This window comes from Clinocottus analis, unplaced genomic scaffold (genome assembly GCF_023055335.1).
Source record: "Clinocottus analis isolate CAN_PGR_092001 unplaced genomic scaffold, fCliAna1.0.p SCAF_23, whole genome shotgun sequence".
Taxonomy (NCBI): Eukaryota; Metazoa; Chordata; class Actinopteri; order Perciformes; family Cottidae; genus Clinocottus; species Clinocottus analis.
The window spans coordinates 1,890,152-1,904,994 of NW_027175965.1; the positions used below are offsets into that span (position 1 = coordinate 1,890,152).

A 14,843-nucleotide genomic window follows, 5' to 3' on the forward strand; every position below is an offset into this window, starting at 1 on the left:
CTATTGAAAGTAGTGTGAGACAAGTTCACTAACCACCCCACGCGGACTAATTTGGCTATTTTGGCGTGTCGAGCGTGATCTTACCGGGGAAGCCGAAACCCGTCAAGTTTAGAAATCAGCCTGAGAAAGCCCTCATCACTCCGGCGGGCGCGCTTAAATCCACCAGCCTATAGCGCAGCGGGGGGGCGGAGACAGAGCCGGGGATGCTGAGGAGGACGCACCTGCTCTCTCTCTCTCTCTCTCTCTCTCTCTCTCTCTCTCTCTCTCTCTCTCTCTCTCTCTCTCTCTCTCTCTCTCTCTCTCTCTCTCCTGTGAAGCTTATCGGCGCGCGCAGCTGCTCCATCTCCAGTAAGGCGCCAGGGGAAACCCTGCCGCCGCCGCCGCCGCCGTCAGTCAGTCAGTCTAAAGTGTCACACGCCCGCGCACACGTGGAAAACCTTGCATGGGACGGAGACGAAAACAATTCTGTGAAATGAGAAAGCTTTACGAAAAGTATCGTTGTCCTGCGGCAGAGCAATCACATCACAACATCTGTGTGTGTCGCCTCGGGGAGATGAAGTAGAACGAGATCAGCCGGCAGCGATAGACTTATGGGTACAATGTAGGATTTCTAAAAGAAATCCAAAACTTTTTAATATTTTTTTTATTCACAACATAAACATATTCATGTCCAGCCTCCCAAGGTTTACTTATAAAAGTACAAAAAGCAAATTAAAATTAGTTAAATTATTTATTCTGCTGTATTGGCTTCTGCCAGTGTTGTTAGGAGAACTATTGTAGCTAATAGTGTAGCTGGTAAAAGGTGAAGCTCATTAATACTATTAATACTATGTAGAGTAGAATAGATGGACTATTTTATTATTACTATTTTTACCTTTTGGCCCCCAGTACTGGATATAATATAAGTATTCTACATTTATTCATGTGTTTAAACAGATTAAAAGAAATTAAACAAGAAATGTTGAGTAAATGGTTAGTAACAATAACCCCAACATTAATAAATTACATTTAAAAAGTACCTGCATTTGCACTTCATTTATTTCACAGCGTTGTCGTCAAATGTAATAATTAGGAGCCCAGCAGTATTACAGTTAAACTTCCAACTCAACATCTGCCTCCACATTATTGTTTTTTTTCTTCTGTTTTTCCTTCAGTGAGGTCCCAGCCTCGAGGTTAGCACTGCTCTAAATAGACTCATCGATAAAGAAATATCCACTTGATGAATTAAACCTTCAGGGTTTTATTCGATAAAAAGTAAATTCACATGCATACGTGGAGAAATGGAGTCCTTAACTTTTACTGTCGATCCTTCTTCTGATGCCATAGTTGAGAGTCTTAGACCACACACATTTATTTACAATACAAACAACTGATTAGTAAACAAACATCGCTTCTGATACAGGTTGACTGGAAGATGCAGTATTTCTCAGCTTGAACACTATATCTACAGAAAGCAATGTGCTGCTCATAATCCAAGTAGAAGACACAGCATAACATAACTAACGGAGAAGTGAACGCTGCTAAATGTGCGTTTGCACTCTTGACTGTATGTACATATTTCCTTGGTTTCATGCTTGACTGCCCTTGCATGTTGTTTTGACAGTTAGAGGCGAGGACATGACATGGCGAGGGGGACTGAGATGACATCATCAAAAAATCCCCCCCCCCCCACTCCCATGACTCCTTCAGCCCAACTGCAAACACGATATTCTCGTTCATGACATTGACACAGAGCGTTAAACTTCAGTGGGTTCAATGGTCCGAGCAGAAGCACATCCCTCCGTCAGCTGCTAGAGTTCAGATGGGGCTCTCAGAAGACATTTCTTCAGGTGCCCCCGGCCCCTGCAGCAGCATTGGAGGCGTGCTGGTTGTGATGGTATTGCTGCTGCCGCTAGATTTCCGAGTTAAAAGGTTTTCCGTCTCCTCGTCGTCGTTGAACGTGTTCTTCCCGTACCGGTCCTTCCACCAGGCCCGATACTGGAGGAGGAGCACAGAGAACAGTGAGTCAGATGAATGCATGACAGACGGGATGGGATGAAGGAAAGCAGACGAGCGTTCCGACTTTACAGCGATTGACTCGTTTTCTACAACAGTGTGCCACGAATCAATGGATTTGAATACATATTCTCCTAAAGTGTTGTGCCCTTATTAGGATGACCGTCACACCCAGCTGCATTCTTGGGGTGTGGACAATCACAACAGGTACAAAATGGGAGCCAAATCCTCAAAAGGACACATTTATTGTCCAGCAGTCTAGCCGACAAGAGCAACTTTACTTCACGATGTAGAAGTGTACTACAGGGCGTGTCAGTACACAGTGACATCACTGTCGGGGTGTGGTTGGAGGTGCACACGTCTGACCACAAGCAACTTGGTTCGACCAGAAATGTGAGGCAGAGGGGAGGCAGGCTGAAGCGCCGCTGGCATCCGAACGGTTACAGCGCATGCCACATACTGTATGTATACCCACAACGTCCACAGTTTGAGTCTGACCGCGGACCTTTGTCGCATGTGACACCCCGCTCCCCCTCACCCCACCTCTCTCGCTCCCCCTGCTTCCTGCCTGCGCCTTCCCCATTAAATAACTGTCAAAAAGAAAAAGAAAAGTGGAAGAGGCCTAAAACTCAACCAGAGAGGGCATTGAAACGGTGCTTGTCCGTCGGTGGCAAGTAGGTTTTTGTTGGAAATGCAACAAAAGAATACCTGTTTCATTAAAGAGCAACCAAACAAACCATTGGCCAAGAGCGTTCATCCTGTCAAATTGTTTTATAAAAAAAACAACTGTTATCTATGTTGTCCGACACCGTAATATTGAACCAGCCAGGCGTGATCCACAAATGCCGACTTGCACATGAAGTCCAATGCGATGGTGCATCGTTTCTTGTTAATCCTGTGTGCGTAGACGAACAATTGAATCCCATGTAAAATGGCAGACTCTGCCAGTAACCACTCAAACTAACATACAAAGAGATAATTGGAGAAATACCTTCCATAGCTACTGCCGGAAAAACAAGAATAGTCAAAATAGGTGTTTTGATGTTGTTAATTGTTATCATGAGACCAGCGGGGCTTTACTTACTTCTGTCAGTTCTATGTTCTCAAACTCATCCAGCTGCCTGAGGAAGCCCAGGTTGGGCCCCGCACACGGCCTCACCGCCCTCACCGCCGCCAGAGACTCCACCCAGCCGCGGCCTGTCGCCGTCATGATGTAGGCCACCACCAGGGTCACGCTGCGGGACACGCCTGCCACACTAGGAGCACACGGCTTCACAGCACCATGCCAGTTGTTTGCATCAGATTATCTTCTTTTGTGTACAAAGAAGAAGTGAAACTCCCCCTTTTCTTCTTCTAGATATGTGGTTAAATGCTGATAATGCCATTTGACATAAAAGCTTAGTTTTTTTCCTGTTTGGTGATGTGTTCAAAATAGGGTTGATAAAATATGAAGACCTGCAGTTGAAAATAATCATCATTCTCACAAGAATCTGTGAAATCTGAATGTCTGTGCTTCTTCCTTTCAACATCCTCATATGCAAATGAAACTGGGTTTGTATCATGAAGGAAGTACAAAATGACAGATTTTTTTAAAAAGAAATATGAATGGAGAGTAGTCCTACTGTCCAGTAAGTCATTAATTGCAGTTAAAACAACAAGACATAAAAAGATCAAATCGTTTTCACTTATAAAACTGAAATTACCTTTAAGTGTTGATTGATGATTCAAATTGAAGTATTGTCGTTGCATGTTATTTCAAGTACATCAATACACTCATCACTCACCAGTGGACAAGGCAGCCCTCTCCTTTCAATCGGGACTCGTGGATAAACATGATGCTGTCTCTGAAGTACTGCATCCTGGGGAAAATATGATGGAGGCAGGTCTTGAAATTTTGATCGAATCAAACCGCCGATAATTATTTAATCTATTTATCAAGTGAAACATCAAATCCAATATTGTACAACTTTCAAACATGGTGAACATCATATTGCTGTATATATTGTATACCACATCAGTACTCACAGGTTTTGCTTGGAGTGGTCAGCAGCTGATATACACAGGTACGTCATGTCCTGAAGGGGGAAGAGGGTAAAGGTTTAGACTCAAACTACACAATGAAGTGTATTTTCTGCACACAAACCCACTGAATTAATGAATGTACAACATTCATCAAAATGTACGAAGGGTTTTTCATCTTGTCAGGTCATCTGTTCGAACACACTTCCTGTCTCAAATGTATGGGACGGCCGATGAAACTTTGCCCCTTTGACACCGCTGGTATGGGAGGTCAAGACATAATGATATTCGCCTGCGTGTGCGTGTTCATGTTTGTGTGTGCGTGTGTGTTCATGTTTGTGTGTGTGTGTGTGTTTTCGTACTGTGCACCTGGCAGCTGATGGTACATGCATTGGACAGAAACTACTTTGTCCCGCTATGACTGCACCGCTGCAAAAGCCCCTGGGCCCTTTGGGACACACCGAGCACTGGATGTGCTCCAGACAGGTCAGCTTGCACACACACACACACACACACACACACACACACACAGTGTTACGCAGTATTCATTCACACACACGCATGTTCAAACACTTACGGACGTGCGCATATTGAAGGAGCATGTAACTCTCATATCGGCAAAATTCTAATTGTTGACAAAAGTCAAGTTATGCAAACATATTCTGAGAAGTCCACTCGTATCGTTGCACTACCGTCGAACCCAGGCAGAAAAACAAGCATGGATGCACTCTCAAACAATGTGCATGCAAATTGCGGATTTCCCTAACTTAGATTTTTTTTTTTTCAAATAAAGTTGACCACGTCCGTTTACTTTGCGGTATTTATGTTAGAGCACGCTGTACAGTGAAATGCACGACCTCTGAGAGTTGGTGGTTGCAAATTCTACCTTCCTCTGTCACGAAGCACCACGCCGTCTTCCAAGAAATCAATCAGTCAGCAGTTTTTACTGTTAGGTATGCAAATACACCGTCCCATCTGGCCATTTGGGCTGCACTGGTAAAGCAGACCTGAGTCATCGTGCCACAGAGCTGTGTCATTCATGACAATGCGAGAACAAGCCAACGATCAAGATTTGTACAGCGGCTGCGATTGAAGAGCAGCTGAACGGAGACGGGCCTCAAAGTTCAACGAGTCAGAGATCAGTTCAGGCCCAAAGCCGGGTAGACGTATTGGTGGTTGACCAGTTTGGGTAGTGATACTGTAATACAAGTTGCTGTTTCTCTTCAGCGTTCAATGAAACATACTGTAGCATGGAGAAAGTGTACAGAAATCTCTGAGCACTTCTCATGCTCGCTTTCAACAAGAAAAGATGAAAGTTGTGAAAGCGGACACTGAAGATCAAGATTTTCTAAAACGATTCAGAAAGAAAGAGAGAGAGGAAAAGTTCATTCAAATACGATCACAATCAAATTCAAATGGCTTATTAGTTATTATTTTGAAAGGATATGGTCTCTAAATTCAACACAATTCATGCAAGGACAGATTTTATAATTGAGATATTTATTACATTCATAATTACATGGAACCAAATGAAAAAAAATAAGTGAGAGCAACTTTTTACTTTCAACCGGCCAGGTTCTCAAAGTAGATCACCTCTTTCTCTGCCTCTCACACTTACTCGCTCACATGCATGCAAGAAAAACACAATTTCTCTCCCTTTCATACACAAATCTCCATGTCTGAATGCAGCTGTGAAGAGCTAGAAACCTTTTTTTTTAAAATGCAGTTCCACTTTCAAGACTTCAAGCTGCTGAAATAAAATCACCCCGTGTGAAAGATGTCTCCCAGTTTACTGATCTGATGGCAGACTACTGCTTTTTTAGTGAAACCTGGTAAATTCCAGGTCATCTGATGAAAGGACTTTCAATGCAAAATTGAAACGAACATGTGACTGATACACTAATTATATTGAAAAGGCTTTGGCTAAAAATCTGACTTTTTTTTTTTTTTCCTTTTTCTCCTTTCAAAACACAGTTACAACATTATGACTGTTGATCGTTTAAGTCATGTTTCAAGCATAAAATGCTAGAAATCAGCTGGTTGCAGCAATTCAAATAAGTGAAGTCCCCTCAGGTTTTGAGGAACTTTGATGGATGTTTTTCACTATTCTTTGCCATCTTTTAGACCAAGAAATGAATCAGTTAATTGGAAGAAACAACAGACAAATCAATTAATAATGTTAGCTGATGCCCTAATGAATATTAAGCCAGAAATAAACAGAGTGGCCACAGGTCTGTTGCCAACATTTAACACTTTCAGAATAAGTAGCTGGAGCACTGAGGGGAAAACCGCCCCACTGAGTTCAGGGGAATTTGTGCATGTTATGGCTGGATTAATGTTGGGGTCACAGGGTCCAACAGGCCGATACAAGGCACAGAAGAAGACAGCTCACCTCCAGGACGGGTGCAGCTGTGTCGTGGATGGACAGGATGTGGGTGATGTTGCGCTGGGCCAACAGCTCCCTGTCTCGTGCATCTGCAGTTGGCGAAGAAAATGTACCATCTCAAATATTCCTTCCATCCAATCAAAACTCACCTAACATAAGACCCAAGCTAAATTAAGCATTTCTACCCAACAACATCTACCCCCCTGTGTCCCAAACAAATGCGCCCTGAAAAGTTTTGCTTGTTTTAAACTGAAAGAAATACCGGAAAACCAATGTTTCTAAAACAGTCTAACAGCTTGGCCCAGAAGCAAGAAACAGTAATTGTTCTAATCAAATTTTGTTCTTTAAAAGGAAGCCAAATGTTTTCTACCCTGGACAGATGTGTCTTGAGGTCGTTTTTTAAGTTTGCAGGATGCTGATGCCACTTATACAAGACCATGATGAGTCGGAACTGAACCCTCCTGCCAGCCTAATTAATTTCACACATCATGAGAGCTTGTATAAACTGTAAGACAAAACACCAACTAATGCAATATATATCGGAAAATAGATACAGTATAAATTCTTAAGATAGTTGCTTAGGAAACACAATCTGATGATGTAACTTATACTGTAAGCAAGTGACTTGAAGGTCATGAAATGAGACAAGTCCACAAGTGTGTTCACTTGGTCATGAGATAGCCTGAATATTTTTATGAGGTGTCACGGAGCAAGGGACTGTCTCTCTGGTGAGCACAGATCAGTGACACTACTCCAAACAGCCAAAAGACAATCAATACATATTTGTACAACATTTGATGTATCACCATGACATGTATCATGTATAATTTTGGTGAAATGCATGTTGAATTAGAAAAAACTATGAAAAGAAGATACAAAAAAGACTATCGGCAAAAGCAAGAGAGCAACAACAAGCTAACGTTAGCTAGTGACATAGCTAAAGCTAAAAATACATTTACTTATTCATATGTCCCTAGAGCTGAAATTTGTAAATATCCATTTTGTTAAACTAACATATTGGTAATTCAATGTCATGACACAGAATGAAACAGTAGCTAAATTCAGCATTTATAGAATAAAAACCCAGTTAGCAACAAACTGCTGCTAACTATAAACTTAAGGCGTCTTTGGTCGGATTAAGATAACTTTATGTCACACATCTTTGAAGTGGGTCGTTGCATATATATTTTATCAGTTTATTTTCTTAACCAAAGAACTTCAAAGGGACAAGAAAGCTGAGATAACACATTAGTCTGTCTGCCTGATATATTTACTGTTTTGCTTTAATTTCACTGTTTCTGTATTGTTATTGTTCTGCCTCTGTAGGAGGGATATAAGATTTTATTAGTTATACTTTTCTTCATCATATTCGCTCGCACTTACTGGTGGATGAAGACAACAAGTTTGAGATGTTAGAATATGCCGCTCTAAATGGATAAAAGAAGATCAAAGGCTTGGATAACATGAAAGGTGTCTTTTTTTTAATTTTTTTTACAGTGGTTCCATCAACATATTTACAAAAAGTGATCCATATTTTTCCTGTGCAGTCACCATTTAAACGTGTGTGATTCTTTTGATGCATCTGCTGCTGTATGGAAAGAGTGCACAGTAGGGACGCCCCCACACCGTGGGGCCTCCCCTCCCACACCAACCCTCACACACTCAGCAGCTCTAAAATATAATTTATTTCCTTCAGCGGCTGACTGAGTTACACATCCGCCCCTCCCTCCCTCCTCCCCCCCCACACACACACAGGCAAAAACAAACTGTAATAGTTTTTTTTCACACCAAAATACACAAATCATTCTGCTCTACACTGTGACCTCTCCACTCTATAGAAACTGAGCTCAGCGTAGCATCTCACCACATGCCCCACCGTATGAGGAACTGAAACACACTATACTACATTATCCTGAAAATATATTAATTCTTCACTCAAATGACAAAGCCAGGACGTCTTACCTTTGATATTTCCGAGATACAGATCCGGCAGGACCTAGAGATAGTTAGAAATTGAGTCAAAGGAAGGAAGAAGAGGCTGTGAAAGTACAAGCTTGTGCAAGTAATGAAGGATTGAATGTTTTCATGTGGAGATTTGATACTGTACCTTATTTATTCCATTACCCATGTCAGCCAAAGGTCGTGAGAAAATCCTATCAAGTTTAGAAAACAATTTCGATTTTTTTGGGGGGGGTTTTAAAAGTTGTATGTCACCTATAGTGCTCCAGAAGTTTTTAGCTCCTCTGGTCAAGAACTTTCACTCGCTATTTCTGCGTCCCATCATTTTCAACCCCCCCCTGATGACACAACATGTCATACAGCCTTCAACGCGTCCACAGCTCATGCTCCCAGTGCTTCTTGATTGCGAATGTGCTGCCTGGGATTACGTAATGTGACCTGAGTAGTGCTGCTTAGATATTTATATTTAGACCAGGAGTTGGGTCATGGGACTGTGAACAGGCACATACCGGCCAGACAAAGATGGTCGAGGGCCAGAGGAGAACAGATGCAACAGTGGGTCAAGCCCCGCTATCACGATCTGAGGAGCTACCGTAAAAGGAGCACTTCTGAATGAGGCTCAAAATACATGCCTCTAGCAATAAATCTCCTTTCAGATAATGCTCTCGAGGTATTTATGACAGGCCAGCTGTCTTAGAATTATAAATGTGCCTGTTTAGCATAAATGTTTTTTAACAGTGTCATACATGAACACTTCCTGCAAAAGTTACAATGGTTGATGTTATTATTTTACATGAAGGTTTTCTATATTTTTCATTTCGTCCGTGCTCTTCTTGCTGGTTTGAACTGAGTGGGAAAAGATACACATTATTGTGCACCGATCAGGAGTCAGCCATATTTCTATATCAAAATGCAATGACAGTTGAAGGGTTACAGCTGAGTTTATTTTTCGTTACCACACTAATGATTATTAATAAACAATCCTCCTTCCAAACTTTTACTTTGATTTAGCAGTAATCATTTTACTTCATAGAGATATACTTCAGATTTGAGACCATGTTTTTGGTGTTTTAGACTTGTGTTGATTCTTAGTGGGTAAACTTTAAGTAGTTACATCATCGACACACCGGTACTTATATTCCTGGACCAAATTGAAAACCGATCCATGTTGTAGATCAAATAAAAAAGGCTGACAAACAAGTGAAAACTTGGACTAGTTGGTGGCTTCATGGGAAACGGTCAGCAGAAGAAGCAAATGTCGTAGCAAATCGACCTGATAATTGTTTTGCTATTTTGAGAAGAAAAATGGCACTAAAAGAAAAGTCAGGAGATCCACCAAGTCAGTATAGGATTCATCCACTGGGGACCAAGAATGTACCAAATTTCATTGAAATCCATCCAAATAGTTTCATTCTGGACCAAAGAGGAGGACCGACATTGCTGCTAGCATTTCTTGAAAACATATATTCTATAAATCAGGGGAAAGCAGCAAATCCTCACCTTTAATGTTATTAGCTTGTTACTTCAGGACTTTTTCAAATTTCATGTGAATTGCTTATAAACTGTTTTTTGACGTTGAAGCCAGAAATCCCCCATTTATTTAAATTGTGTTAACTCTCAGTGGACATTCACTCGAATACTTTAGTCACTTCATTTCCAGTAAATTCTGCTTCATCTTCAACACATCGCTCTGCGGCAATTTGAGGTATTTTTAGCCTAGCTGTGTTGTCTTTGTGTTGTGTTCCTGTGTGTGGTTCAGTGTGTGGCACAGCTCAGACAGTGACAGGCAGAGGAGAGTGGAGGCGTTTACTAAAAAACACCTGCCTGCCTGACTCTGAGAATTAGGTCTCACCAGCTCATCTGTAGCTAGCAGCAGGTCAAACCCATTCATAATCAGACACATCACACATTAGAAAAAAGTATAAGAAAACAGCTCTATTTTCTTGATTTTTTTTGAATAATCAGATATTTTATTGAAAATAATGAAAAATGCCCTCTGCAATGGTCAAACTGGAGGCAGAGATCTCTGCTTTGCAAAAAAAAAAGCTTGAGCTTTTGGTGTTTTTTTAATGTTAAAGTTTCCACTAATCCAGACTGGAGTGAGTTTCTCAACATCCACATGATTGATTGTATCCTTCGTGGTTCTCAGAGGATGAATTGTAATTAATAATTTGGCATCTTAAACTAAAAACATAAATAGATAGGAGAGTAAAAAACAATCAAATCATACTTTGTTTTACGACTAAATACCTGAAAAACTAACGACATTGCCCCCTAGTACTTTTTATTTGGTGCTAAATCAACACATTGAACTAACGTTATGTTTCAGGATTCTGCTTATAAAAATGATGCACTACATTTGTTAAATTGGAGGAACTACAACAACTGCCTGTCATTGACGGTATCTCATAGTCTCACTTTCTCTGTTCCACATGGGTCTGTCAAAGGAACGTCTTCGGAATTTATAAGGACATGCAAGGAAAATAATGTGTTGCTTAAATATCTCCTAGTGTGTTGAATATGAGTAAGATGCACGCGAAAGTCGTCTTTCGGTTCGTTTTCGTACTTTCGCTGTAAATGTTAAGTCAATAAACGTCGCGGAAAGAGACAAACTGCCGCTTCCGGTATTCCCTAAAAAAACCCTGCAGGGCTGGAGTACCTGCCTTTAGCCAGAAAGAGACTTTCTTCAATAGATTAATATTTAACCACCGAAAGAAGAAGACCTGCAGTGAAACTGTTCGGTGTGCGCGGACGTCCGAGGAATGGCGTTGTTTTTACTCCGAGGACGTTTCTTTCAATGCAGAACCGACATGAAGAGAGTCAAGACCGCGACACAGCCGTACTGGTAACTGTTTTCGTTTTGCTTTTTTAATGTTCACTTGCACATTCAAACCTGGACCACATTGTGCTGCGGTGGAAACAAAGCAGGAAATACATGCCCTGCTGTTTGCGACATATTGGTCCTTCCAGCAGGAGGGTTGTTTGATTTAACGCCACTAGATGGCGCCGTGAGTCCAGGCAGAGCTCCATAAACGTTTAATCAATACACACTGTACACATTCCTGGAGCAGCCATTGTTCGTCGATTTGATCTCATCTGTTTCTTAGCACTTGTAGTAGTATTTCAGTTGCGGGTATAAGTATTATTATGTGGTAAATTTTTATTTGCAAGCCTACCAAGTTCGAGTGTATGTTCTCAAAATGAAACAAATAATAGAAAGTACTTTCATGGAACAAATGGAATCCCATTATTACATAATAATAGGTGACGAAGATGCCAACATCCCCCTCTCTAATTGGATATATCTAAAAAAAAAAAAAAAAAACATTGCTATGTTCTTGAAAGAAGAATGGGATGAGATGCATATCCCTTCCCCCCCAAAAAAATACACATGCCTGTCATTTATATTCTATAAATGGCTTTTTTCTTCAATGTCAAAATTGCTGGAAAAATTCTACTCCTCAACCAAATAACAACCCTGTTGATCAGAACTCTGCGTTGAATTAACTGCTTTAGCTATCGAATGTGTCCCGCCAAAACCCGCCAGGATCTCTCATCCTTCAGGACGTGTCGACACAATATCTGTCCACAAGACTCCTTCTTGACTGAAGTGCGACATTTATTCCTTATTCAGTGACACTTCATCAAAGAAAAGCCTTTATCTTCAGTGCAGCTTCACGTTTTCTGAAAGTATCTTTGCTGGCGTGTTCAGGTCAGTGGTCCTTTCATCGCAGCATGAGTCATGTTTACCAGCAAGTCACAATGACCTGGAGGTGCAAACAGAGAAACGAGGACAACCCACCGTCACATCTTATAAGCCGAGGCAACATAGCTGTATTAATGCACAACCTACTACGAAAAACATCAAAAACACAATTATGTGGTCATGATTCAGTCAAAATTACAAGAATGTTTCAAGCTGTCATTCTATGTCGGCTACTATGGCTGTATAGTTTATGTCATATTTGATTTTGCTGTAATTGTCGACATGAAAGCCAGCATTTTTCACGAGATTGAGCTGTTCAGGCCTCATATCCATCACCAGGATCGTTACTGCCACAGCCTGCTTGTCTGTTTCCCTGCAGCTCTTCGGCGGCCTCGGGCAGGCGGCGTGTTAATGGAGTGGATCTGCACTACGAGCAGACAGGCCGAGGGAAACACGCTGTGCTGCTGCTTCCTGGAGCTCTGGGTAAAATCAACCACATACCTCTTCTTAGACCTTATGGCAAGATGTCTATTGCAGATACAGTATCTCTTTTTTTCCACCACAGGGAGCTCTCGGACTGATTTTGGGCCTCAGCTGAAGTCTCTGAATAAGGAGCGCTATACTGTCGTGGGCTGGGATCCCCGTGGTTACGGACAATCCCGCCCGCCGGCCAGAGACTTCCCGCCTGACTTCTTTGAGAGGGATGCAAAGGACGCAGTGGATCTGATGAAGGTCTGTTGATCAGCCATGGGTGATCATTATGAATAGGAGAAACGTGTGTGTGTGTGAATGTGAGCGTACGCGTAATCGAGGACAAAATTGAAGAAAGTCGCTGCAATAGATGTCTGGCGTTCAGAATAAAAGTTTAAAATGTATAATTGTGCAGGGGGAAAAGTTTCAGAAGTGTCAGAATAATAATGAACACACTGTACTTTCATTCATGATGCACTGAATAGACTTAGAAGAAGACTCTTTACATGTTAAAGCACAAATGGTACCCAAACATACATCCAATGGCTAAAACAAGCACACACCCATGCACACACATGTTTACAGCAGCTTTTTCTTTTTTCTTTTGTATTACCAAATATGATTTACTAATTCAGGTCTGTGTATTCATTGTTGAGACAATATAAAACATATCTCTCATTTTTATGACAGACATTAGGCTTTGGTAAGTTCTCTCTGCTGGGGTGGAGTGACGGAGGAATCACAGCCATGATTGCAGCAGCGAGGCACCCCAACGTGATCAGCAAGCTGGTGGTATGGGGAGCCAATGCCTTTGTTTCCCAGCAGGACCTCACACTTTACAACGGTAACCCGCCAGTGTATTCTCAAACTGTGTCAACTGCGCCAAGTGTGATCCTTCATAACTTCCTAACTGTCTGATGCGTGTCCTTGTGCGCGCACGCGTCTCTGTGGGAACGCGCAGCGGTCCGGGACGTCTCCAAGTGGAGTGCGAAGATGAGGAAGCCCATGGAGGACATGTACGGAGCAGAAGGCTTTGCTAAAACCTGGGAGGCCTGGGGGGACGGGATCGGACAGTTTGCAAAAAGACCAGAAGGTACTGACTCCATGTTGTTTGCTATTCTTGAAGTGAAGCTAAAAAAGGAAACCATCAGGAATGATAAAATCCAGAGATTGAATGCTTCGTCATAATGTACTTATAAAGGAAGTGTTGTATTGATGTTTGTAAAGTGTTGATAATTTGTAATCACCGCGAGTTTGCAGTTGTGGTAGTGTAGTAGGAAACCCAAAACAGGTAGAATTTAGGAAGTTATCGACTTCTTTCATACATAAGGAACCTGTGAAGAATACATTTGTGATGCTCCTTATTTTTGGTATGTTCCAATACATTTTAGACCAAAAGATAAAAGCCAAAATGTTAACCTAAATGTCCTCTGGTCAGGGAGTATCTGCCTGGAGCTTCTGCCTCTAATCAGCTGTCCAACCTTCATCCTTCATGGAGAGAAAGACCCCATGGTGCCCAGCTGCCACCCACAGTGCCTCCTCAAACACATCAAGGGATCACGGTGAGACCCCACACACACACACACGTGAGCACACACACACGCGAGTACACACATGCACACACACGCACAAACACACACACACACACGTTTAAGAAATATCAACAGTATGACAATTATCTGTCAAAACGTGTATAGCCTTTTTTTTTCTGTTCTAATTGTAGGTTGCACTTGATGCCAGAGGGTAAACACAACATCCACCTGAGGTACGCTGATGAATTCAACAAACTGGTGGAAGACTTTCTGGAAGACAATTAATAAATCAATGAATCAATCAATTCATGAACACTGTGAAATTATGACTGTGTCTTTTGTGGATAAGAAACAAGGTGACTGCAAATGATAATGCTAAAATACTTTTTGATAAATTTTGATAAATGTCTAACTTCTACATATTGTTTTGTGTTACTTTAAGAGGTCAAAATGATTTTTGTGGTACTTTAATTTTTTTTTCAAGAAAATTGCTCATTTCTCTTACGTAACTTCATAATATTTGTTGTAATTGTGGCTAATACAATCTCCAAAATAAAAGATTAATGCATATCTAAACTATACAGCTGTATCAATCGCAAAACTGAAATTTAGACCTGTAAAATCTAAGTAGCATTAGTTCTTAATTATGTCCCTCGTAAATGTATATTTAATGTTTAATTTATTCAAAGAGCAGTGGTGGAATATAATTAAATCAATTTTCTGATTTTAAGCTTCTTGCAATTTCTTTTATTTCCATTTTTTGTGACTTTGTACT

The 14,843-nt window shown here is 41.2% G+C and overlaps 2 protein-coding genes across 2 annotated transcripts; one reads left to right on the forward strand and one right to left on the reverse strand.

Annotated features, from left to right (window-relative positions):
- Positions 1-1,060: 1,060 nt before the first annotated feature.
- LOC137793610 (dual specificity protein phosphatase 22-B-like) lies at positions 1,061-8,750 on the reverse strand. Its single transcript, XM_068589878.1, has 7 exons — positions 8,508-8,750; positions 8,363-8,396; positions 6,407-6,489; positions 4,021-4,070; positions 3,780-3,854; positions 3,080-3,251; positions 1,061-1,977 (listed from the first exon to the last, which is right to left on the reverse strand). Exons 1-7 carry the CDS (start codon positions 8,526-8,528, stop codon positions 1,798-1,800), a joined length of 615 nt encoding a protein of 204 aa, XP_068445979.1. The 5' UTR covers positions 8,529-8,750; the 3' UTR covers positions 1,061-1,797.
- A 2,082-nt stretch (positions 8,751-10,832) lies between these two features.
- Positions 10,833-14,761, forward strand: bphl (biphenyl hydrolase like). Its single transcript, XM_068589897.1, has 7 exons — positions 10,833-11,204; positions 12,445-12,548; positions 12,631-12,797; positions 13,227-13,380; positions 13,498-13,629; positions 13,975-14,098; positions 14,260-14,761. Exons 1-7 carry the CDS (start codon positions 11,122-11,124, stop codon positions 14,351-14,353), a joined length of 858 nt encoding a protein of 285 aa, XP_068445998.1. The 5' UTR covers positions 10,833-11,121; the 3' UTR covers positions 14,354-14,761.
- Positions 14,762-14,843: the final 82 nt, after the last annotated feature.

Excerpts from the sequence above, each read along its gene's own strand:
- LOC137793610 (XM_068589878.1), bottom strand. The coding sequence starts at position 8,528 with ATGGGTAATGGAATAAATAAG. Across the intron at positions 6,490-8,362 it reads GTATCTCGGAAATATCAAAG|ATGCACGAGACAGGGAGCTG; the intron begins GTAAGACGTCCT and ends CGCCAACTGCAG. Across the intron at positions 3,252-3,779 it reads GAGGGCTGCCTTGTCCACTG|TGTGGCAGGCGTGTCCCGCA; the intron begins GTGAGTGATGAG and ends GTGTGCTCCTAG.
- bphl (XM_068589897.1), top strand. The coding sequence starts at position 11,122 with ATGGCGTTGTTTTTACTCCGAGGACGTTTCTTTCAATGCAGAACCGAC. Across the intron at positions 12,798-13,226 it reads ACGCAGTGGATCTGATGAAG|ACATTAGGCTTTGGTAAGTT; the intron begins GTCTGTTGATCA and ends TTTTTATGACAG. Across the intron at positions 13,630-13,974 it reads GTTTGCAAAAAGACCAGAAG|GGAGTATCTGCCTGGAGCTT; the intron begins GTACTGACTCCA and ends TCCTCTGGTCAG.